This window comes from Nesoenas mayeri (assembly GCF_963082525.1).
Source record: "Nesoenas mayeri genome assembly, chromosome: 1".
NCBI lineage: Eukaryota > Metazoa > Chordata > Aves > Columbiformes > Columbidae > Nesoenas > Nesoenas mayeri.
In genome coordinates, this window is record NC_137541.1 from 129804382 (window position 1) to 129827045 (window position 22664).

General features: G+C 47.3%; 1 protein-coding gene across 1 annotated transcript in view; it reads left to right on the forward strand.

Moving 5' to 3' along the window:
- Positions 1–22664, forward strand: part of IGSF3 (immunoglobulin superfamily member 3) — a gene marked incomplete at its 3' end in the record, with an annotated part of 101907 nt that overhangs the window by 18827 nt on the left and 60416 nt on the right. Inside the window, exon 2 of the mRNA XM_080352911.1 lies at positions 11848–12225. Within this exon, the coding sequence (XP_080209037.1) occupies positions 11848–12225 (378 nt within the window). The remainder of the gene's footprint in view (positions 1–11847; positions 12226–22664) is intronic.

Here is a 22664-nt window from a genome sequence, read left to right on the forward strand (position 1 = left end):
AGGGAAGGTAAGGAACCAAGCTCTCCATGGATCAGAAGTATTTTGAAAGACCTCTTCATGAAAGAGAGGGAATTCCTTTAATGAAAGGCTGGGTAGTAAATGTTGTTTCCTTTTGGCAAGGATAATGTGAAGGTGAGATTTGAGACACTCTGCTCCTCTCTCCTGGCAGAGTATTTTTAAACATCTGGGATGTTGTGAGGTGAATTACAGCAATAATAGGAATGTTCAGTTGTTTAATATTGGGAGGGATTGCAGAGCATGCAGGAAAATGAAAAAAGTGACATTAAAACATTATTGACTGTGAAACAAAATGAAGTTTCTTATTGTCTGAGAGTGAGTGATCACAGAGGGAATATCATTTGACAATTCTAAGAGTGACCCTGGCTGTTGAACATGTAGGACCTGAAGACTAAAGAACGATAATAAAAAGAAATTCACAGGCTGCAGGGCATAATGAACTATGTCAGAAATTTCCTGGCTGGCTTCATCGCTCAAACAATTTCATTTCCCCCCCCCTCCTCTTGATAGGTTGGAAGCCCATACCAGCTAAGAGTGCAGCGGTTTGAAATGTGTGTTGACGTTTCATGGCTCTAGTACTAGCATGACAATGCTGAATCTTTTAGAGGTCTGGGAGCAGTACTAGAGACACCAGGGTAAATGGTGTGTCCTTACGTGTATTTTAAGAGCTAAAATAATAGAAGAAAAAGCACACATAGGAATCTTGGGAGACTTCTCTTTTTTGTGCAGGTCTACACTAAATCTTAAAGTGAGTACCTGTGGTTACAGCTTCAAAGCTCAGGCTGGGAAGGCAATAATGAAGCTATCACGGCTTTTCATTGGAAAATATAAAAGTAGGCATTGCCTTGGGCATTCCAGCAGGCCGCTGTAAATGCTGCTGTGTATTGTAGTGCTTAACCAGACCTGGAACCAGTAGTAGTGAAATATATAAGTCACTAGGGCATGTATTCAGTGGGCTGTAGGAAAGAAGAAACTCCTGAGGACAAGACACAAGGAGCAATGCAAGTTAGATGTAATGCGTGGGCAAACCAACACTTCCTGCCTGCATATTCCCAATATAAGTATCATCTGCCAGGGAGCTTCTGCTTGTGTTTTTTTGTGTTGTTTGGTTTTTTTTTTTCCCCCATAATAAGGGTAATGATGGTATGGTATATGAAGAACAAGCTGATCTGAGAGTGGGAAAAGAGCTGGGAAGGCTCTGTTTTGACCTTGGAGGAATAGAAATAGTTGATTAAATATATTAAAGGGACAGGCTCTATCTTAGGTACAGAAAAGAGCCCATGGTGCTAATGGAGTGCCTTTCTATGGGATTAGTCAAAACTGCGAGGTCCTTAGGGGAATGCAAAGACTCCAGGTTATAAGGAACTTGTTTTCTCAACATCTTTGCAGGAAAATAGTCAAACTATAAGAAGCAGTAGGTATGTTGCAGAAAGATCTGTGAGCTCCCCTCAGCAGTTGTTTACCTTTATGAATCTGAACCATCACAATAGTCAGCTCAGTCTTTCCCTTGTACATCACCACAGATCGTTATTCACCTTTTACATCAGGTGCACCTTGATCCACCAGCCTCTTCAAAGCCTGTGTGGAGTAAGGAGGCTGAGCACCACGAGCTGCCAAGCTCAGGGACCTTTGTGCAGGAGGGCTGCCCTGCTGTCCTCTTTCCTTTTCTTCATACGGGCTATCGCTCTTTTCTCTGACCACAGGTGTGGCTGGCTGGCTTCTGGATGCTTGGTCCCGTGACTTTTCAAAGTAAGGCTATACTAGATTAAAGACTAGTTTCAGACTTTAGTGCAGCCAAGTTGCTTTAAATCTACTTTCTGATGGGATGATTGGGGATGATAGAACTTTAAGGGCAGTGAGATCTCGTGTTGTGCATCCACCAGGGCAGGTTTGTCTCTACCTATGGTATTTCTGATGAAGGCAAATGTCTGTTGTGGAGAGCTGTAGTGTGAGAGGCTTCAGTCTCACAAAGCAGTCTCTCTGGTGCCTCCGTTTCCTTGCTTCTGGAAAGTTAAAAATATGGTTAACCCCATGTCCTACCGAATTTACCTCAGTAAGTTTGCAGATGACACCAAGTTGGGTGGGAGTGTTGAACTACTGGGGGGTAGGAAGGCCATACAGAGGGATCTGGACCAGCTGGATGGACAGGCTGAGGCCAATTGTATGAGGTTCAACAAGGCCAAGTGCTGGGTCCTGCACTTGGGTCACAACAACCCCAGGCAGCGCTGCAGGCTCAGGGAACAGTGGCTGGAAAGCTGCCCAGCAGAGAGGGGTACACTGAGGTGCTGGAGAGAGTGCAGAGGAGGGTAACAAAGCTGGTGAGGGGCCTGGAGCACAAGTCTGATGAGGAGCGGCTGAAGGAACTGGGGCTGTTCAGCCTGAAGAAAAGGAAGCTGAGGGGAGACCTTATCGCTGCCTACAACTACATGAAAGGAGGTTGTAGCATGGAGGGGGTTTGTCTCTTCTCCCAAGTAACAAGCGATAGGACAAGAGGAAATGGCCTCAGGTTGTGCCAGGGAAGGTTTAGATTGGATATTAGGAAACGTTTCCTCACGGAACACGTTGTCAGGCATTGGAACAGGCTGTCCAGGGAAGTGGTGGAGTCACCATCCCTGGAGGTGTTTAAAAGGTGTGTAGATGAAGTTCTTAGGGACATGGTTTAGTACCAGAGTTAGTTTGTGGTTGGACAGGATGATCTTTAGGGTTTCTTCCAACCAAAAGGATTCTATGATTCTATTTAAAAAAAAAAAAAAAGAGAGAAAAGAAGAGAAAAAAAATCGCAAGGGCAGATCACATTTAGCACCGTGCAGCTGTAGAATACCAATGCTGTACTGTGGAAAGTAAGGAAGTTGGCTGTCAATATAAGGACCAGATCTGAGAAGAACCAAAGGATGAAAAGTGGCTCTGATCTTGGCAAGGGGGTTGGATGTCTGACTGGATGCATAATTCTAGCAGAGGTACAAGACCTTTTTTACAGTCAGAACTTGGGAAGCTAGTCACAGGCCAGAACAATCTATGGTGATTAAAAGAAATGTCACCTCTTTCATATTTATTGAAAACATTTTTCTTAAAAGACAGTAAACATCTGCTGTGGAAGACAGCGCTGTGAGACGGAACAGCCAGCAGAGATGAGTGAAAGCAGTTGTGTTGGAAGAACAAAGAGCTTCATTGGCGGCTCCTGTCTAGTTTCCCTGTGCTTTGATATTTCCCCACTGATTGTGATATTTCCATACCAATTATTGTATAAATTGTTCCTGGCTGACCTCTCTACTTAGCCGTCCTTAGTTGGCTCAGCAGTGGGAGGAATCTGAATGAGGAATGAATAGCTTTTTGAGTCGGTTCAGGAAGGACGGTCCATGTGCTGGGAGTGGTGGGATGGTGGCAGGGGTGGAGGAGGAGGATAGGGGATCACGCATCCTTGGTAGCATGATTTAAACATCAAAGCAAAAGAGTGGAGGATAGGGACAGAGCTGTTCCACAAGTGGCTCCAGCCAGCCTTTCAGTACAGTGAACTCTTTTGGCATGACAAAAAATACATCAAGCAAAATACTGTATTTTCTCAGAATGAGGCTTTACAGTAATAAGAGGGGGGTTACCACATGTTTTCTTCTGATAGCATTGTGGGTTTTTTTTATCTGGCAGCAGGTTGCAGTGTACAGAGACTGTCCCTGCTGTGACTCATTTATGGAAAAATTAAGCTCAAACCTAATTTTTATTTGTGCACATTAACAGGAGGCTTCACAGAATAGCAGGTGTGCATTGCTAGAAGATTGTCTCTGTTTGGTGTTGCCTGTTAGGGCAAGGTCTCCCATACAGATTATGTTAGTCTTCAGCCGATGAAAAATAAGACAGCTGCTTGGGGAAGTGTTCTCAGTGGCTGGACAATGGTGAGCGTGGAAGATCCTTCTTGAAATGAATCACTGTTTTGTTGATATCAGTCCCTGCTCTTTCTCTGGACTCCACAGCGCGGCTGAGTAAGGGGCTGGTCTTGGCAAGAGCCATATGCATCCTCCCCTGTGGAGGGAAGTGAGAGAGGAAAGGCCATCCCCCGGAATGCATCATGCCTAAGGAACAATGAAAAATTAATGTCAATTAAGATGGAACGTGAGCTGGAGGTAGTGAACTGTCCCTGAGCAACTCGCTGGAAGCAAAGGTCTGTGCAGGGCACGATGCTTCTGTTTTGGAGTAGAGGAATGGAAACACTGAGGAGGAGCAAGTTATGGGGGAGCTTTGCCTGCCAGGCCACAGTTAGCTGTGTGCACCCTGTTACTTTGTGAAAGTGGCCAAGGCACCAGCTGCTGCAGCTCAGAGGCTGTTTCTGCCTGCCCTGCTGTTCCCTGGACCTGCTGCCGTGACCTGCAGGCTGTGGCATCGCCTCCCAATACTGCCTTCTCTCTGTGGTTGGCTATGAGCGTATGGGCAGCAAGTAACAAATTAACAGTGCTGCTAATAAAGTAATAGCGCCCTTGGACTGAGTGAAAACACTAATTCCATATTGTGAGTATGGCATCCTTTCCTTGCCCAGCATGGGTATGCCTGCTGCCTCCTGGGGCGTTGGGCCAGGGCTGAAGGCACCCGGTAAAGCTGGAAGAAGAGTCTGCTGGCACTCATCTTGCCTCAAACCATGCTGTGCCCTGTGTTGGAGACCAGGGGCCAGCCAGGTGGTGAGCGTGGGCTCCTGCACTGCTCCTGCCTCAGTGAGCCCCAGACCCACAGGAGAGCAGGAGCTGCCACAGCTTGTGGTGCACTGGGTGCTTGCACCTGCGCTTGCGTTTTGCGTGCCCAGAGCATCTTTCGAGCTAGGAAGTAGATGCTCTAGCATAACTGCTCATTAGCATTTGTGTCTGAATTGTGTTTGTTACTGGGGTCTTTCTGCCAGGTCCTGTGGTCTGCTGCAGATGCTGATTTGTCATAGCCAAAAAGGGTTTATGCACACTCTCTTTCCCTTCCCTGCACATGGGCACAGACTCTCGCTTCAATTGTGAGGGTATTTTGAGGAAACCAGTTCAGGTGGCCATGTTCATAGCATCGTTGTAGAATAACAGAATGGTCTGGAATGGAAGGAACCTTAAAGATCATCTAATTCCAACCCCCCTGTCATAGGCATGGACACCTTCCACTAGGCCAGATTGCTCAAAGCCCCATCCACCCTGTCCTTGAACACTTCCAGGGATGGGGCATCCACAGCTTCTCTGGGAAACCTGTTCCAGTGTCTTAACCACCCTAATGGTGGATAATTTCTTCCTTATATCTAATCTAAATCTCCTTTCTTTCAATTTAAAGCCATTACCTCTTGTCCTATCACTACATGCCCTTGTAAAATCCTTTTCCATCTTTCTTGTAGGCCCCCTTTAGGAAGGCTGCTATAAGGTCTCCCCAGAGCATTCTCCAGGCTGAACAACCCCGACTCAGCCTATCTTAATAGGAGAGGTGCTCCAGCTCTCTGGTCATCTTCATGACCCTCTTCTGGACTTGCTCCGACAGGTCCCTGTTCTTCTTATATTGGGGGCCCCAGAGGTGGACATGGAACTCCAGGTGGAGCCTCGTGAGAGCGGAGTAGAGGGGGAGAATCACTTCCCTTGACCTCCTGGTCACGCTTCTTTTGATGCAGCACAGGACATGGTTGACTTTCTGGACTGCAAGTGCACGTTGCCATGTTCAGAGCAGTGATAGCCGTGTGTTTCTAGAGAGAAAGCTTAAATGATGCTTGTTGTAGTTTCTGTTGTAGTATAGCCAATGCACAGTCTGCAGACCAGATGTGACCCAAATGGCTGGAGAGCCTAGCCTGTAATGACACAGGTTGTGAAGGGGCATGAGGACAGCTGTACCAGAGGCTGGATGGAGAACCTTCAGTGTCATGTCTCAAAAAGCTGTAGGGAGACATTTGTGCAATTGTAGCTTGTTTTGGCAGCCTCCGGAACCTGATGTGATCTACCTATTTAGTAGTCCTCTTTCAAGTACTTGTCCCACCTACATTTTGACCCATGTAAACTTCCCATATCTACAGCATCCCTCAGCAAGGACATCCCCAGGTCTGCTATCTGCAGCTGCAAGAACTGCCTGACTTGTTATAAAACTGGATCTGACCGGTTTTGGTTGACAACCCTTGGTTTTTAAACTAGAAGAGATGGTAAATGGTCATTTCTTGATCTCCGTCTCCATGGCATGCGTATTTGTATAGACCTTTACCAGATCCTCTTAAAGTCATCTTTTTTTTCCAGGGCAGAGTCCTTGCCTGCTCCAGTATTTCTTACACAGAAGCCATTCCCTAGTGTTTGTCATAGTTGATCTTCTCTGACACTTTGTCAGGAGCACCTATAAATTGAACAAAAAATAGCAACAACAAAAAAGCCCTCCGTATTTGCGCAAGGGACAGGGAGTGGAGGGAGAGCCATCTCTTCGGAAATGTCTTCTTTTTAGTAACTGTAGTTGAAGGTACAAAGTAATTTTTAAAGGAATTTTAGGATTAGTATTATCAGTTATTGACAAATAATGCTTTAGAGCTTCTAAGTGAAGGAAAACTGCTGTAAAGCTACAGGGATAGAAACATCCCCTCAAGCTATGTAATCCATTTGGTGTTCAGCGCTGTCAGCTCTATGCCTCTGGAAGATACTGAAAAATATAAAGAGGTTTTTGCGTTTTTTTAATTGCTCTCTAATGGTCAGAGACCCAGGATAGCATTCCTCCTAAGAACTCAAGTTTCTCTTTTAGGTTAAAGGTCTTCTGTCAGTGATTGTTGATAATTGAGGTACCTTGATGCAACTTGCCTGCACCACACCCAAAGGCGCCACAGCATAAGCCACACTCTCAGAGATGGGGAGAATGTTTGTGTAAGAGGTTCCTCATCATTCTGTCCTTAATTTTTATTTATTCTTTTGGTGTGTCAGTGCTGTGGCAGAATTTCTGTGTACACAGCCATCCTTTCTTTCATTACACTCACCTATGCCTTGCGAGAAGCCTTGAATCAATGTTCTCAGATACAATTTCACAAACTTGTTCTTCTGAAGGGAACCTGAAGGTCCACTTCCTTCCCAAAGAGAAAGTGTTTGGCATGTTCTAAAACAGGGCATCTTCAAGGTATTTGAAATCAGACACCTGAAATGGCCAGTTGTGTCTGGAAAACCTGAGTTCTGCACGTCTCCCCATGGAAAGGTCAGATCTTGCCACAGTCAGCCGATGCTGCTGGGAGGGTGCAGGTTTTACAAAGACAAAGTGTACTCAGAAGCTGACCTGCAGTGCTTCTGGGTGAGAATAAGACTGCATCTGGAATATTGTGTCCAGTTCTGGGCCCCTCAGTTCAAGAAGGACAGGGAACTGCTGGAGCGAGTCCAGCGCAGGGCAACAAACATGATTAAGGCAGTAGAGCATCTCCCTGATGAGGAAAGGCTGAGGGAGCTGGGGGTCTTTGGCTTGGAGAAGAGGAGACTGAGGGGTGACCTCATTAATGTTTATAAATATGGAAAGGGTGAGTGTCATGAGGATGGAGCCAGGCTCTTCTCGGTGACAACCAATGGTAAGACAAGGGGCAGTGGGTACAAACTGGAACACAGGAGGTTCCATTTAAATTTGAGGAGAAACTTCTTTTCAGTGAGGGTGCCAGAGCACTGGAACAGGCTGCCCAGGGGGGTTGTGGAGTCTCCTTCTCTGGAGACATTCAAAACCCACCTGGACACATTCCTGTGTAACCTCATCTAGGTGTTCCTGCTCCGGCAGGGGGATTGGACTAGATGATCTTTTGAGGTCCCTTCCAATCCCTGACATTCTGTGATTGTGTGAAATGCCTAGCTGGCAGGGGTGCTTGGTGCCCCTTTTTTGCCCATAGACTGAATGGAGAGGTGCTGTAGTCCTGGCTGTGCTATGACAAGGAAGACGTGAATGGCCGGGTGACTGACATCACATTTTTCCCTTGCTTATCACCTGCCTTTCAGAACTGTGTGACATTGGCCGTGGCCCTGGAGCCTGCTGAGCAGGTTGGCGTAGGGCAGGCGCTGGGGTCCCACATGATCTCCTTGCTGCCTGACCTTGAGTCTAATCACCCAGCTGCACCGTCCTCACCTCTTGTCTCCCAAACAGGGCCTGGGAGATGGATGAGCCAGCGGAAGCAATGAGAGCTGCCTGGCTGTTGTTTGGCTTGCTGTAAGCTCAGAAGACAATGGGGAGCCGTGACAATAATCCTCATCTGTAGGGGATAAGGATCAGGGAACGCTTCCTCCTTATCGTGCTGCCGTTTGGAAAAAACACAAACCTATCATTTCTTACTAATTTTAAAGTAGCTGTTGGCTTCCTACCTCCTCTGTATCAGCCCTTACATTGTCAGTAAATTATATTGGATTTGCAATTAAAAGCCAGCTGTGCCAGTGAAGCACCAGCCAAATGCCACCATAACAGTCTCCTAGGCGTCCTATGGGAGGTGTGGAGCACACAGCTCCTCCTCCAGTGAGCATTTCTCTCACTTCAAGAGGGAAAGACAAGAGTTTAAAATGTAATCTCAGGCTCATTATTTTTGTTAATCGGAGTGCTCACTTGCTAAAAAATGCAGTTCTTTTCTCGATTCTGCATGTTTGTGGATATAGCAATTCCCAGAGCCTGAAAACTGCCGAAACACCCTTCACTGCACGAAAAGTTAACTGTTTGGGGGGAAAACTTGAGTGGTGGATGTCTGTCTCAGGCTGATTGTTTTTTCTCCTTCCCTTTCTCAGTTAAAATGATTTACTGGAGAAGTATCTCTGCTTCTGCTGTGTGTGGGTTTTTTAAGTGTTGAGCAGCGTTTGTGCCCATTGGTGTTGGAGCAGGAGCTCATGGCCAGGCAGGGGGAAGAGCTCTGTGGATTTGCCATTCCTTGTCCCTCTGGAGATCCAGCCCGTTCAACCCAGTGCTGAGCCATGGTGTCTCACCTCTCGGAGGCTGAACAGCAACTTGCTGCAAGCCGTAGCAAAACTCCCACTGTTCTGTCTTCTGTCCATGCTGGAGCTGGGCAGGGCTTTTTCTGCACCAGCTTCTTCTGTCCCTCAATTCCTTGGGCTGCTGGAGCCAGAACAGGAAACCAGGAGCTCTTTGGCTCTTACCTCTCTCGCTTTTGCTGGTGTCAGGAAGGTGCAGCAATCCAGTGCAAGAGGGAGTAGGAGAGGAGGAATGTAGAAAGTGAGTCTCTTACAGGCAAGGTCCCAAAAACCACTGGCAAGGGAGGAAGGAAGCCCACATTAGTGCTGGCTGTGAGAGTGGTGGGATTTGACACCTACCAAAAGGCTGCAAGTATCAAAGTGCAGAGATCTGCATTGTGGGTGCCCGAGGATGTGATCTTGCCAGTGAGCTTTAGAAGGGCCAATATGTGTCCCTCTGAAAATGTTTTTGAATTGGATAGTTGGAAAGCTTCTCAAAGAATTCCCATGTAAGAAACAAACAAAAGAAAAACCAAACCCAGCACTGCATTTAAAGCCTGCAAAACAAGGTTGTGCACTCAGCAGATAAACACCTGAATGAGTTTTATGTGTGCAAGTTTTAATTCCTAACGCTGCATGTTTGCCTTGTGGTGCAATTTTAATTGTGTCATTGCATGTAGGGTATCTGTATGCTCTAGCGAGGCTACATGTGCATACGAAAATTGTATTATGAGTTGTCTTTAGGTGTGCAATAAAGATCTTGCCCTTCCTGCTTCTTTGAAAACAGTTCACTTCAAAGGCTGTAGTATTTGCTTTGTCCTTCGGCCTTTACAGGGTGAGAGAAGAGGTTGTCTGCACCTCAGATGTTAGTTGTCTCTAGCAGTATCTTTCCCCAGGATGAAGAGATTGGTACAGCAAACAGTGGGGGAGTGTTTGCCTCTCTTGTTCCTCTCCCTGTTGATTTCAAATATGCTAGCTTTCTCTGTCCTCCCCTTAAATCACATTATTTCATAAAGAGTAAAAAGAAACATAATTTGGAGCAGCAGCGAGCTGAGCCCAAGTTAATAGTTCGAATTGCACTCCATCTGTTCAGCTGCATGGCCTGATGGATGTGCTGAGCCCATTTTTCACAATTTGTTTTAAGCTGGTAAGAACCGTCTATCCTGGCTCTGGTCCAGGCTGGCTGTGGAGAAAAACTTTGTATCTGGACGTTTATGTCCAGAGGGCGGGATTGAGTCAGTAATCCCCAAATGCCAGGCTACCTCTTCCACCTGCAGGTTGGTAGCTTTTGAAAGGTTAAATTATTCTCTGGATTTGAACATTGTTATCAAAAACTAGAGGGGAGGGGGAAACCCCAACATGCACATGAGAGGATGAAATTTGCAGACGTGATTATGCAGGACCTGCTTTAAGTCAGCTTATTGCTGTTTTATGATGGCAAGCAAGCAGTCACAGAAGCCGGGGTGATTGGCCTCGCCATGTGCACATGCTGCTGGTAACTCAATAACCGATGAACACCCACCGTGGTCTCCAGACCTCGAGTCTTTGATGTAGCAACAAACAAGATAGATTGCTGTAATTTATCCAGCCCCCGGAGGGCTGTGCTGGTAATGTGCCATGAGCCCAAGGGCCAGCCATCCATAATCTGTGTAAAAATACAGCAGATCGCGGTTGCCGTGCTGTGGGATTGTCTTTGTTTTGTGCTGCAGGAGTTTGCATGCGTTCAATGCGCAGCACTGGGTCTCAATTTCCAGCAGCCAGGGGCAGTGAGTCTCGGTGTAATATGCCCACTCCCTCCATTAACTTTAATTGTTTTTGTTACGTACTAAACATACTCCTTTCAAATAGACTTGGGAAGGTAGTGCCTGAAATGTGGTATTTCCCTGTGTGCCTTTAGAAGCGTATCAGAGACTGGAGAAGCCGTGCTAGGTTTAGGGGAAAAAGCACAGGATTTTGTACCAGCCGAAGCCTCCGGTGGGATTGCTGATGGAGGACGAGTGTTTGTACCATTGCTGTTGGGTGACCTGGAAAGCCGAGGAGATGGAGCATAGACTCCGGCTTGCACGTGGGCCTCTCTCCTGGTGGAAGATGGTCCTGGTTGGGCTGTGCCAGGAGAAGAGGGAGTTGCTGTCAACCCAGGGGGCCCCACCAACAGCACCGGGGTGCTGCAGAGCAGCCATGGGCCACCTCCTGGTGCCCTCCAGCAGCAATCTGTGCCAGAGGTCGCAGGATGATGGGGTTGGAAAATAGTACTGAAAACAAAGTACCGTCAGCTTGAGTTTCTGGTTTGTTGCTGCGCGGCGCAGTACCTTTTTGTGCCTGGATTCTTATCACTACCGAAGAAAAGGTTTATGTTATCTCAACACCACTTTTTTCACAGGACGTTTGGAAAAAAAAAACCACTTAACTTGGGTCAACAAGAAAGCGGCGGCATGGCTGGGGGAGGTGTTGTGCCAGACCCCAATGTGCCAGTTGTGAAATGGGGTGCGAGGGCTTGCCTTGCTGAGCATGGCCACAGAAGAGGTAGCGCTGGTACATCCCAGGGAAGGTGTGGGGGCTGCTGCTGAGGAGTAATGCTGGGCCCTTCTCCTTTTGAAGGGAGAGGAGCTCTCTGCAACTACCTGAAAGGAGGTTGCAACGAGGAGGGTGTTGGTTTCTTCTCACAAGTAACAACCGATGAGAGGAAACGGCCTCAGGTTGCACCAGGGAGGGTTCAGATTGGATATTAGGAAAAATTTCTTCATGGGAAGTGTTGTCAAGCACTGGAACAGGCTAGCCAGGGAAGTGGCGGAGTCACCATCCCTGGCGGGGTTTAAAAGATGCATAGATGAGGTTCTTAGGGACATGGTTTATTGACCCCATGGTTTATTGACAGTGTTAGGGTAATGGTTGGACTTGATGATCTTGAGGGTCTCTTCCAACTAATATGATTCTGTGGTTCCTCCTGCAGGCATGGCCTTGGCTCAGCGGCAAGTGACAGTGCAGGAAGGACCCTTATACCGAACGGAGGGGTCCCACATCACACTGTGGTGCAAGGTGAGCGGCTACCAGGGCCCGGCGGAGCAGAACTTCCAATGGTCCATCTACCTGCCTTCGGCCCCTGAGCGGGAGGTGCAGATCGTCAGCACTGTCGACCCATCCTTCCCCTACGCCATCTACACCCAACGTGTGCGCGGCCGGGGGATCTACGTGGAGCGGGTGCAGGGGGACGCCGTCCTGCTGCACATCACTGAGCTGCAGGATCGGGACGCCGGGGAGTACGAGTGCCACACGCCCAACACCGACGAGAGGTACTTTGGGAGTTACAGCGCCAAGATGAACCTTGTGGGTAAGCTGTCCTGCTAATTATGTGGCTGTGGCAATGGGGCATCTCCCAGCTGTCTTGCAGCAGAAATCTATGAACCCTGCATACTTGATGTAGTCCACATAAGCCATCAGAAAAAACACCGGTGAGGAAAACAGGAGCAGAGAGCAGGTGGCATGGTGGCGTGAATTACAGGAAATCATGGTATAGAAGTGTAGGAGAAATCAAGCTTTCTCTAGTAACAAGACCCTTATAAAGAAGATAAACCAGGCAGCACAGCCAGAGAGAGGAATGTGAAGCTGTGGCTGAAAGCGAGAGGGATGTGGAACTGATTTACACAGAGAGAGAGGGGTGGGGTGACTGCTCCAGATGGCAAAAGCTGCAGAGGAGAGAGCTGTGTGCCAAAGGTGGTGAAATAGCAGAGCGGGGAAGAGAGGAGCGATAACAAGCAACACATAAAGGGAACGGGAGAGACAGTTGTCTTCGGTTGTCTTCAGGCTCTTAACAGAGGGCAGCGCTGATTGAGTCCTAAAACCAGCACACTGATCAAATTGAGCTGTCTGTAGAAGAGTGTGGGGGAGTTGGTTTGGAGGTTGATTGTTGTTTTTTTTACTCTGTGCTAGAAAAATCAAAAACAGGATCTTTAAAATCTGGAGTATTTCCACAGCACCTCTCTGACTTGCTTATTTGACCTTTTCAAGCTTCAGCTTGCTTTCTGTATCTCAAAAGGGGCTTGCATTTGAAGTCTCTAACTTGGCTAACAGTGGTCAAAATAGCTTCCATCAAACTCTTAGGCTGAAGGACTCCTAAAAGAGTTCTTCCACAGCAGAGACACCCCTCTAGCAAATTTAAGCCCACAGAGAGCAGGCTTGCTTTCCTTAGGAGACATTCGTGAGCCTGCAGGTCTCTAGTTTGGAAACCACTTTGGCATTATTCAGAGGAACTAGCTGTTGCTGGTTCAGGCCCTGTTGACACAGGAAACCTGTTATGAAAGGAGCAGAGGTGTGAATTTAAATCACAATAGCCTTTCTTTGAGCTGTGTTAGATGCTTCCTGTTGGTGTGCCCATTGACTCCTCTTTGGAGCTGCCAGCCCAGCCACTCTCCCAGGCAAACCCCACAGCCCGGGTACAGGCACTTATTCAATTACCTGCTTTCCCGTCTGATGTCTGTGAGTTGGGAGGTAGATGCCTGAACACTCTTTTGCTATTTTGCTTTTTGTAGTTCCGTGATTTGCTTCAGGTGTCTAAGTCTGCAGTTCTCCTTTTAGTTTAAACAAGTCTGAGTCAGCGCTGCTACTGCAAAGTCACCTTAGGGAGTGAAACCCATTGAAAAAAGCAAAACCCGGTGGGGGGAAAAAGAGGAAAAAAAAAAAAGGGCCTTGAAGCAAGGTGAGGTTGCACAGTATTCAGGGTTTGCAGTTGGGTTCCTTTGCTGGGGGCTGCACCCCTTGTGGATGAGGGTACCTGTGCTCACTGCTGGTGTGGGATTCAGCACGAGATGGGGATGCAGGCGAGCATAGCCAGTGTGCCCAATGTCTGGGCAGCGGGGAACTCCTCTGCTGCTCCCCCAGGTGCTTGGGGAGCCCGTGCCCTCCAGGTTTTAACTGTGGCTCAGCAGCTTCTTCAGTGGCCAGTGTGCGGCTTGCTGGATGAGGTGTTTCTGCCCTGTCCCACCTTCACCACTGGTACGAGGCACAGAGGACTGGGGACTCCTTAGACACCCATGAATAATGCTTTGAGGACATTGGCTTCGGGGCTTATGTATGTCCAGGATGCTCAAGTAAATTGATCTGAAGTAACTTTTAGTGGATTAGTTAAATCACATTATGCCCCTTCATGGATGATTGCGCTCAGAATTTGGGGCTGTAATTTGGTTTAGAGTAATTCATTTCTGAAAATTCACTTCAGAAGGGACTTAGGATCGCTTGTGTTTTGAAAATGGGTGTCTGCATAGGTGTGTACTGTGGTTTAACCAAACCGTGACAGAAACTGAATTTTCCAGAGTGCTCCCTTGTAGACAACAAGCCCTTACAGAAGGCCTCCCCTCTGGCTCCTGTTCACGTGAACCAATGCTGCCTTCAGCCCTGTGGGACCCTGAAGCTGTGCTGGTGAAATGGGCTGGGCAGAGCATGTGTCCTTTCTTTTTTCCTATTATTTTAGCTCTCAGCTACAGGTTGTACATTTTCAGGTAGGCTTTGTTGTTGCAGACAATGTGCAAGAAGAGGTACATGAGAGATAAATGAGAGTTATTGTTCTCATTTTCTCAGAAACAGAACCAAACTTGTTGGGTTTTTTTTTCTTTCATCCAGTTATGAATTTTTAATTGACTCATTAGATTGAGTGGCTCTTTTTTGGCAGCAGCAAAGCCTGGAGGGAGTCAGCTTTGTTAGCATGTGTATTTTCTCTGTTTATGTGTGAAATGGATGAGTTTGGAGCAGTGTTGATTTCAGACTTTCTGCTCTGGGAGCTTTGAATTGTTGTGTCCTGTGGTTTGAGGGAAGAGCTGAAGAGTTTCTCCCCTTTTTACCAGGCGATACAGCCCTGTGATGATACCGATACATACCCTGTGGTGGCCAAGATCGAGTACCACTCTGAGGACCTGATGTCTCTGATGACCGGGAATAAGAAGTGTTCCCCAGGCACTTTTGGGACTCACATGAATTTAGGCACGCAGTGCAAGTGCTAATCTCACTGAAGCTAGGAATGAGGTCAATAATGCCATTCAAGGGCCTTCTGCCATGGGGAAATGTGTAAGGCTTGTCCTTTTTCACCAGTCTTCAATTTACTTCAATTGCTTCAAGAATAAGTCTTTCTGTATCTTGATATAGCTTTTCTCATCTTCTGCTGAGCTACATCATTGGGAAGAAAGAGTTATACCTGGGCTGGGAGATGTAATAAGAGGAAGAATTTAAGACATCTCAGACTCAGTTGCAGGTGCTGAGCGAAGTGGCCAAAAAAATGGGTGCAGCTCTTCAGGATAATGTGGAACCATGGCCTTGTGATTGATTTATGAGAAAGGATTAGCCCACGTACAGAGTCTGCAACTCCATTGTTTGCCTTCAGAGTTCAGTTCCCTGAGGCTGACACGAAATTGCTGAGGCTAGTTCATACTCTTTTACTAAGGATGGGGGGAAGAGATTTTTAGAAGACTGCATGAGTGGCCTCCCACTCATCCAACACCACGCACGTTGCCTAAGGTCTATGTTGAGGTGATATCTGCCATCAAAGGACAGAGAGGGACAAATCTGGAGAGCAACCCATCTTGGTTTAAATTAAGTGCATACTTCCCTAAATTGACTAAAGAGAGAGCCTGGATGTTAGACTTGGGCTGGGCAGCTGGTGATGAGTGAAATGAATTCTTGCAGTAGTGACTGAAGAAGTGTCTGTTTTTGGAAACTTTCCCCATGAGGCTCCTAAGCAATGGGTGGAAATTTTGGCTTTGTAGTTCTATTGGAGGACCCTTGGTCATACTGAAGAGGGGAGTTACACAACTGGATTGGTTCAGTGGGGGATCTGGGGACCTCGTGTACCTGAGTGGCAATTGCGTCGGAGTCCTGGCCTCCTTGTTGCTCGCTATGAGAAGCACATGGGCTGCTCCTTCTCTTTTTGAAGAAATTAAGGAGAGCAAAGAATTTGCAGGTGAGAGAAAGCAACATCCCAGTAACATAGCATCGCCACTGGCAGGACAGTAGTATTCTCCAGATTGCTGTTGGAATTATCCCTTGTCTTAATAACTCTTGAAACACAGGCAGAAGAGAAGGTTTCTGTGCAGTAATTTAAGTGGTGAAGCTGCAGGAATGCTGTGCAATCTGAGATACTGGTTTGTGCTTCTCATCTGATGTTGGTGGGTAAATAAACATGTTTTGCTGTGGGATAGAAGTGAGCACGTGGTAGTAACTTTGGAGTGCATGAGTCACTGCAAGTTTGTACTCCCCTGTATCTCTGCAATGAGTTGTTTGTGTGCCTGTACCCTTAGTTAGGTAACAGTGAAGAGGCACAGGTCTAACTTCAGAATCTTCAGACTTTTATCTCGGTGGTGTTTTATCTGTGCTCCCAAAAACATTGAGCTCTTTTTCAGAGTAAGTGATTTGAGGGGAGAAGTCAAGCTTTGAGGTTTTTCTTAAACAGGTAGTGACAGAGCAGGAGAAAAGGTTTCAAGGCACTTGAGGAGGTGGCAGCTCTTGTACTCTTTATTTTGGTGGAATCAGCTGTACAGCATCAGTCCTAAACAAGTAAAAGCAAAAAAATGAAAAGGGTTTGGATGGGGGGAGATACCACAACCTCCATGGTACCGCAGGGTGGGAAGGAGCAATTTTGATGCAGACTTGAGAAGCAAGCAGTACTCTGACACAGCTGCTTGGGCAGTGGGCAGGAGCTGCTGTGGAGCTGTAGTGCCTGCAGGGATGGTCACCGTTGTCTCCTTCCCACAACACCTGGGTGAAAAGGGGGCAGAGAGGATTCAAGCTAGCAAGGTACTATTCAGTGGCTCCCAAGCCCATGCTTTCAGCCTAGCCACACTACTGCTCTCTGTTATTTCTCCCTGGTGGGCGGGCTGGTGCCTTGATATCTGTCACATTCCCCTGGGTCGTGCCTAGCTGTGATGGTTCCCAGGGCCTTAGTGTGGCTTTTTTGGCTGGCAGCCCCATTGTGGTGAAGTTTCAGCATCATGCCAGGCTTGGGAGTGGTGGTGGGCAAGGGCACAGGTGGGATGAAGAAGCAGCTGCCTCTCTGCCTGAGGTCACTGCTGGCTGCACCTGTGCTTGGTGGGGTCTCGTCTCCAAATGCTGAGCTGCGAGTCGCAGCTCTGCGCACCAGAACCCGGTCCACGGCCACTTTGACTGTGCTTTTAGGAGTCTGTCTTGTAGGGGTCCTCTGTGCCCGTGAGCTGTGGCATGTAACTGTGTGGCCAGTTGCAAGCCCGTGGCTGGGATGGGAAGGATAGCTGGTTTGTCTGAGAGGCTTTGGAGGTAGAAGAAAGATATATGCAGGCCAGACACTTAACACAGGAAGGGAAAAGGCTGTGTGTGTCTCAGACAGGCGCTCAAGAGACAAAAACAGGTCTCTTTTGTTGAACTTGCAGCCAAAAATCTCCAGAATCTGTGGAGAGCTTATAGCAAGCAAAAAAAAAAAAGAAAAAAAAAGAACTTTTATTAGCCCATACCAGCTGCTGCTGCTCATTGCCAGCAGCTTCCCCTCTTCTTCATCGAGTGCTGCCATACGTGATCTGTCTGTGCGCAGAGCAGAGGGAGAAAGTCGTGTTGCAGGTTTGCTGTGTTTGGGAGATCACCATCTGCTCCTGGGGACCTGGGGGAACTCGGGGTGAGAGCAATCACTTCTGCTCACGTGGGGCGCGTGGACCTTGGTGGCTGCTGGTTTATTCTAGCCATCAGCTGGGCTGAAGGTGTCTTTGCTTGAGGGAGGTGTCAAAGAGGGAGATGGCAGTCTTGCAGACAAGGATCTAGCGGTTTGGATAGAAGTCTTTGGGGGCTCTTCTTTCTCTGCTGCCTTTTTCTTCTCCTGAGAGACAGGGGAAGGTGTTTGTCACTGTACATGAGCAAGCAGCTTGTGTCCTGGGGAAGCCAGGCTTTTTGCAGATGAGCAACAACAGGCAAAAATCGAAAGGAGAGCCCTGAGAGGTTGAACAGGCTTTGTCTCTGGAGGGCTTCAAGACCTGACAGGATCAAGCTCTGAGCAGCCTGGTCTGACCTTATAGCTGACCCTGCTTGACCCTGTAGTTGCACTACAGACCCCCAGGGTCCCTTCCACCCTCAATCGTCCTCTGATCCCATGATACACTGTGAAGTAGGAAGCACTGTGAGGCAGCACTTTGGGGGGAGGGTGTTTACGGAAAGGTGTAAAATTATTTATAATGGTGATGTTGGTGCTAAATAATGGCGTAACATTGGTGATCTCAACCAGGCGAGAACAGGAAGGGCCTATTGTACATCCCCAAATTCTTTTTTTTGGCATATTTTTTGTGTTTTGTGTGTTTCTTATTGCTTTAGAGAGGTTGCAGGAGTTTGTTGCTCTGCTTTGGCATATGAAGGTAGAATTTGGAGATCCTAAGCTCAGACGTCCTAATCTCTCTGAGGCCATCTTGGCGGCTTTGCCACCTCCGTGAAGCATGTGTGTGCTTTATTTGGCCAAGCTGACAGTTAACCAGAGTGAGTTCCAGGGTTGGTGTTGTTGAAATTCCTGCTTTGTGAGTTACATTCATCTTTGCCTGTTTGGGCTGTGCTTGTTGCAGTAATTAGCTCCCCAGAGGAGTAAAATGTCCTTCACTTTCAAATTACCCTTTAGCTGACATTAAAAAAAAATATATCAAACACCTTCTCCTAGGTGGTCTTTTGCAGCTACACACAGGGTATTTTGTTCTTACTGTCCTCCTTTACATGCCTAAATCTCTCTGTGGCAGCCTTGAAAAAAAATTTGACCTGTATTACTCAGCTTTTTATTTCTATTCCTGTTATGGATGGAAAGGGGTTGTTTGTCTATTAACAAGGGGAGGAATGAGAAGGAGTAAACATATATACCTCTGACAGTTCTTATGGGACAGCCTGGGGAATTGCCCCAGTGAACCAGAGTACCTGGGTTTTGATGCTGCAGAGCAGTGTGGGGCTGCGGGCATTGGGTCCCATTGTACTGTGGGCTCACTGCATGTCCCTGGGTACAACACTCTCTGTCTCCTTCACCATTTTCCAGCTGGTAAAATTAGGGATAATAGCGTACAAGCCTCTCACAAAATCTAAGCCAAATAATTGTGAAGCGCGTTGAGCTCCTCAGATAGCGGGAGTTAGAAACAAAGGCTTATACTTCAGCTTTGCCTGATAATGATGCTGAATAGGATTCATCTCCAGCCCTGCTTAGTTATTTCTGATGTCTTGGAAGTCTAGCAGCTTAAGCTCACCCAGTTTTGCCCTTGCAGAAGCCGTGGGGCTAACAGGTGCTGTTGGCTGGAGGGGGCTGGTGGCCCTGGAGCTGGCAGGGGGAGCAGTTCCCTTACAGCCCCCTGTGACACGGGTGGGCACGGAGCCCATCCAGAGGCTCTGTGCCCCTGCCAAATTTAAAACTCCTGCTGGTAAGAGGTAGGTACTAAGACCTGTTTAAATTTCCAGTCTTTTGCTTCAGTCATGTACACTCTGGCAATTAATTGCATGGACTTGCTTCTTCCTTGTACCTTTTAAAACCACTTTTTTATAGATACCATTCAGGCTATAAGTGAAAGCTCATAACAGAAATCTCTGTACATGTCCCCACATTGCTAGACAAGGTTCACTCATTATTTTGTGTATCTTTATCTCATCCCCTGTTATTATATTTTCCTGCTAAACACTTCCAGTTACTCCTGGTGATTGCAATATTCCATCTCCTATTCTTTCCCATTGTAATTGCTTGCCTGATTTTTACTTTATTATTTTATTACATTACATGGCTTTTCCACTGCTATCTGTGCAGGAGAAATGGAAAAAAAATTTAGGCAGACCATAGCTGAAAAAAATGGGATAATCTTGTATCTGTTCTCTCCCTTCTTTGCTGTTCATTTTTTTTCCCTCCCTCACCTTCCTGCCCTGTCCCTCAAAACTGCAGGCAGCTTGGTGGTGTGACATGCATTGCAGGCAAGGCTCTCGGTTGTGGAACTAGTTCTTTTGTTTTTCTTCCACTGTCCACCTACCAGTTTCTCAAAAACCTGGCATTAGACGCATTTGGGGCACATTGCTGTACTCCATATGTTTCTCCTACATTGTCCCTTTTGCTTTAAATTTAGCTACCGTGTGGAGAAGGCTCACAATAAGAATACATGCCCTTTTATTATGCGTGTCTGTACACTTGTACCTATGCGTTGTAAGAAAAAATGTATCCTAAAATGCATTTCTAAAAATGTAAATGAATACAGCCTCAGGCAATTGCACAGCCCTCTGCTCGCAAATCTAGGCTGGTCTTTAAAAGGAGCCCTCTCACTTCCAGACTTTTCATGTCTCTTATTTGTCAGGAAGGGAGGCGCAGAAGCCCAAACGCTGACTTGCCTTCAGACTGTAAAGAGCTGTGGCGTTCTGCTTGAGTAGGTTTCTGTGCAGCGCTGAGCCTGAATAGTAAAATCAGACCAGTCAGTTAAAATGATCTTTGGAAACTGAAACAGTCTTTCCTGCAAAAACCCTCTTTCTGAAGGCTCGGAGTCTTGCCTTCTAGTCTGCCCTCTCTCTAGGTCCAGGTGTGCTTGACTCCACTTGGGCATCTGTTGGGTTGATGGGACCGCAGTGCTCCCTCCTCTGCCCAGCCCTTTGCCTCTAGGGTGTCAGTGGGGCTCGAGGCCACGAGGCTTTTGGGGTCCTCTGCTGCCCTGAGCGGAGCTGCTGAAAAGGCAACATACTGCTCAGCCCATGCACCCCTTTGCTTGTCTTGATGGCTCTTCTCTCATACGTTTTGGGAGTTCCCAGTGAAATGAGGTATTTGGTACCTGAAAATGTCCTGTTGATTTATAGGATGCCTCTCAGTCTGTCACTCTGAGAAGAGCCATCGGTAGTAGGGGCTGTTTGTGTAGATTGCTGAAATGTCTGGGTGTTAAGTGCCGATAGGAGGTAAAGGATGCAAAGCTTTATAACCAAGATAGAGAATTCTTTAGCCGAAGATCCTGGTGCATTTGAAGTCCAGCTCTACCACTGGTGGATTACGTGGGATCCTGGGTTTAAATCTTGGATTCTCCATCCTTTCCAAGAAAGTGAACTTGGCATGTGAGGTAGCTCTTTCTGGTCGGGCTCTACTTGCTAATAATGAGAAGCAAAAGTTTGGCTGGTCTTAGAAACGGTCTGGTGCAACCTTCCATCCTGAACTTAACATTTCATCGCCATATGCCCTGGGCAGCCCCCAGTATCTTTTTTCCCCAAGCGATTACTTTTTCACTGCATGCAGAACTGCGAGAAGCTCTGGCCGATGAAAAAAATATACCGAGCATGAAAGGAGAGCCAGAAGGAGCTGGGCTGGCTTGGTCGAGCAGGTGGTGGAGCCAGCGGGCTGTAACGTGGGATGGGCAGAGCCTGGTACCTGCTTCCTACCTCCTGCACGTTCAGTGGCTTTCCAGGGGCTGCCTCTGACCTATCGATCACCTCACTGGGGAGTGGCTGAGGGGCACCCATCTCTGCCTTCTCTATGATGGGTACTGGTGGGGCTGAGCGACCAGCACAGCCTGGTGACCCCCTGTCATGGGGACCTGCTCCTGGACTTGCTGGCAGAGCCTGGTGGCATTTCTGGCAGCTTCGCCAGAGTACCGGGTGGCAGGGGAGAGGCACAAAGTGTACAGGTTTCTCTGCTTCTGTGCCTCCAAACAGTCTCTCAGCATTAAACGGGGAAAGTAATAACTGCGAGCACAGCTGGTAACATATGGCACCCGTCCCCTGCCTTAGCAATTGCTCAGTGAACTCTGAAAGTGGAATACGGTCCCCGTGGCTCCAGCCAGCTGCAGCTCTGAGAAATCCCGCGATGGAGCGGCCCGTTATTCGATTACCAGCGAAAATTTCACGTTCCACGTTGCCTGTTTTTCCTGCTGCTTCCCTGGGGAGGTTTTTGCTCTGCTTACTCCTTCTTCCCACTCCTTTTCTTTTTTTTAATTCATTTTCCCTGGAGGTTTGCTTTATTTGTTCTTTAGTTCCAGCCCCTTAGACTTGGTTGCTCTGCATTTCTGTCTGTCTGCCGCCCTGAGAGGCAGGGGCAGCTGTTTCTGCCATTGACGCCGATGCTTTTCTCAGGTTCTGGTGGTTGAATGATGGGATCCCCATGCAGTAGAGGGGAAGCACAGTCCACTTCTGTGCCACAAAGCTGCATGCTCACTGCGATGTGGATGCAAATCTTTTTGTTGAAGATTTGCAAAACAAACAAAATAAAGTCAAACTGGGGGCCAGCATTCAGGCAAATCACAGAACAGCAACAAACTCAAGAGCCCCTGGCAGCATTACCAATTTTGCTTCGTGTGTTGAGAAGGAAGCCTGACCTGCATGGGGACGGAGCTGCCCCTCAGTAGGGAGAAACTGGGAGGATAAATTTTCCATCTTGATTCTGTGGCTGCCCAGTCAGTTTAGCCCTATAACAGTTTTACAATCTTTATCTGATATAGGTTTAAGAGGATTTCCCTGGGCGCAGTGGGATTATTATAAGTCAGAGCACAGTCTCCAGCTGATATTCCTTCAGCAAGTATTTATTTTAAGTGGGTTTAACAGTATTTAATTTTCTAATTTTTTTTTTTTCCATGGGTTAAAAGTAAATTGTTTATGTTATCAGAGAAGTAGAGCCTGGGTGAAATGAAGAAATGTATTATTGCTTTCCAGGCTGGAGGTGGTGGAAGGAAAGCAGCAGTTGAAGGTGGGGAGGCAAGAAGATAAAATAATAATGTTGAGGGAAATGTAACATTATTCCACGCGGGACTGATTAGTAATACTGCCAAACAGCTGTTTATAAATAGGAGATGTGATGGG